Source organism: Scardinius erythrophthalmus, assembly GCF_964197995.2.
Source record: "Scardinius erythrophthalmus genome assembly, chromosome: 8".
Taxonomy (NCBI): Eukaryota; Metazoa; Chordata; class Actinopteri; order Cypriniformes; family Leuciscidae; genus Scardinius; species Scardinius erythrophthalmus.
In genome coordinates this window covers 17,894,335-17,896,974 of record NC_138228.1, presented here as the reverse complement: position 1 = coordinate 17,896,974, position 2,640 = coordinate 17,894,335, and the positions used below count along the sequence as shown (strand labels likewise).

Sequence of the window (2,640 nt, the reverse complement as noted above, 5' to 3'; positions counted from 1 at the left end):
GTTCTTTAATTAGTTCAATCCACATTAAAGGTCTGTGTTTGTGCAGCTATAAATGCAGAGAAAAATAAGATTGTTTCCTTACTTATATATAGCCTAAACATTTACTTATTCATTTAGATGTTATGGTCAGAGTCAAAGCTTATGCACCTGCGATTAAAGACTCTGTGAAAACGTGGTCAGGATGTAATTTCCCTGTAGATCCACAATAGTTAGTCACATGGTAGTGGTAGCCTATATTTACAGCTCAAATGATTGGGTGAAAACAACCTGGCCTCAGAACTGAGAAACTGCACTTGAGATAAACAGAAATGCTAACACATTTGTGAGTTTATATCAGATATTATGGACCTCCTTGGTCAAAACAGGGAAGACAGAAAAGTGTATTCAACAAGGCATTTCATGGAGCCTTTAACAAAATAAATAGATAATATTTTAGCAACATTGTTTCAATGGGAGTTTAGATCTGGAAAGCTTGTCTACTTCACTTATCAGGCTGAAATGAACAAAGCTAAATGACAGAAGATAAAACAAAAATATCACCCTGAGGTCAAGTTTACAATAATAATAATAATACATTATATACGTTACATATATAGTTTGTAGTATTTTGTTACATTTTTATAGGCCTATATATATATATATATATATATATATATATATATATATATATATATATATATATATATAAAATACTACAAACAAGTATTATTAAAAAAAATATTAACACAATTATATATAGAAAATGTATTGTGTAAAATTATTGTGTATCTGTTAATTTTTAAATAATTATAGAAAAATAAGTATCATCATTAGGATTCCTGCTCACCTCCTTTTTGTCCTGCAGGCATTCCAGTACAGACAGGTTATTTGTCCAGGTGTGTTTTGGACACAGCCGGGTCACGTCGTCCCGGCAGGCCTGCTCTTCTGCCAGCTTCCAGCCGGTGGATCTTCGAGAATGAAAACCGGAGGACGCGGCGGCAGCGGCAGCAGCAACGGCGTTATTCCCGGGATTCGGTGGCGCGGCTCTGAACTGCTGGTTCATGGCGACAGCCGGAGGATGGACATTCCCGAAACCTGGAAGAGGTTTAAGAGCCTGCACGGTAAGAAGGCAGAGAGACATGAGGAGCAGCAGCAGCAGAACACGTCCACACGCCGCCATCTTCGGCCACAACAGCTGAATCAAGCTCCACTGACTGACTCTTTTGCTGCTGAAGATACAGCGCTGACCAGACAACCCTACTACGGCGAAGGCTTTGCTTATGAATATTAATTACGTAAAGTGACGTAGGCCCAGTAAGCTTTACTGATTGGCTATATATCTCACGCTCGTAAATAAGCTTCAAACAGCTGTCCAATAAAATATTCTTAATAGGAGAAAGGCATGGACCATGAATGTGAATTAAGTTCAGTAAAAGACACTCCGGGAAGGTTACCAAGCAACCGTATGACCTTCGTCATAGTGGGATCAGTAAAGTAAGTCCGCCTCAGAAAACTTGACGAGTTCGATAGGACTCACCTCACTGCATATATATTGTTGCTAAGAAAATGCAAAACCAATGCCAGGGGTAATACAATTGGGAATTCAATTAAAGGTTACAAAGTCAGGAAAATACCATAACAATGACACAGTGAGACAGTTTTAAAGTCTTTGGAGTTGCTGGATTCCAGCAACTCCAAGGATGTAAGGAGAGTGTCCAGGTAGGATTTAAGTTACTAACAAAAAAACGAAAATGTAGGGCTTAGCACCCTGAAATTTACATTAGTGTAAGAAAACTTTGCTAGGAAAATAAATAAATAAATGTATTAAAACATATTGGTCCTTTACATCTTCATCAAAGTTGTGATGACCAAGTAAAACACCTTTGAAAAACAAAGAAAAACTCCTTCCAGAACAGACTTGAACATTCCAAGAAGAGATGAGGAATTTCAGAATCGTCTTCAGCACCACACACACACTGACAAAAAAAGAAAAAAGAGTTAATGTCAGGAAACATCTTTTTGAATTAGCTTCACAGGCTAAGAAGATTAAGTACTTTGTAAGACATCCTTTACCTTATTGGTTATTAAAAATAAAATCCCCATTCTTCCATGGAATGTCGACAAACTGGCCATTCCAGTAGGACACAATGCATGGGAGAAAAACAATCTCATTCTGAAATAGCTGTCTAATTCTCCTGTTACAACCAGAAGAGGTAAATTTAAAAAAATTTAATTCCCAATCATTGTATCAAAGGATGAGCTACTGACAAAGGAGACAGGGGTCAAGCTGAGTCTTTGAGAAGAGTTATGGCCCCACAAGGAACAGCATCCATCACAATAGCAAACTCTCGTGGAGTGATGTTATACCTGTTCAAAAACTCTCAATAGGAATATACTGTCCATCAGCATTTTTTTTTTTTAATTGAGAGGTCAAAATAATATTATTATTGACCCAATCTTGGAAAAACAAAGATTTATTTTTATAAAGAATATAAATTATTCCAAAAAAAAAAAAAAAAACGGTGAGGACTAAAATTATGTTTATATATTAGGTGTCAGGCCAAAATCACTTGTTTATTAAGATTTTATAATTTAAAGGGCAATTTAGTGATGTTGTAGTTACATAACAATAAGAAAGGGAGACCTCCCACCTTCTCAAGA

The 2,640-nt window shown here is 36.4% G+C and overlaps 1 protein-coding gene across 1 annotated transcript in view; it reads right to left on the bottom strand.

The window, feature by feature from the left end:
- Positions 1–1,159, bottom strand: part of glg1b (golgi glycoprotein 1b) — a gene marked incomplete at its 5' end in the record, with an annotated part of 54,819 nt that extends 53,660 nt beyond the window's left edge. The window contains one exon of the mRNA XM_081372582.1: positions 827–1,159. Coding sequence (XP_081228708.1) covers positions 827–1,159 — 333 coding nt within the window. The remainder of the gene's footprint in view (positions 1–826) is intronic.
- Positions 1,160–2,640: the final 1,481 nt, after the last annotated feature.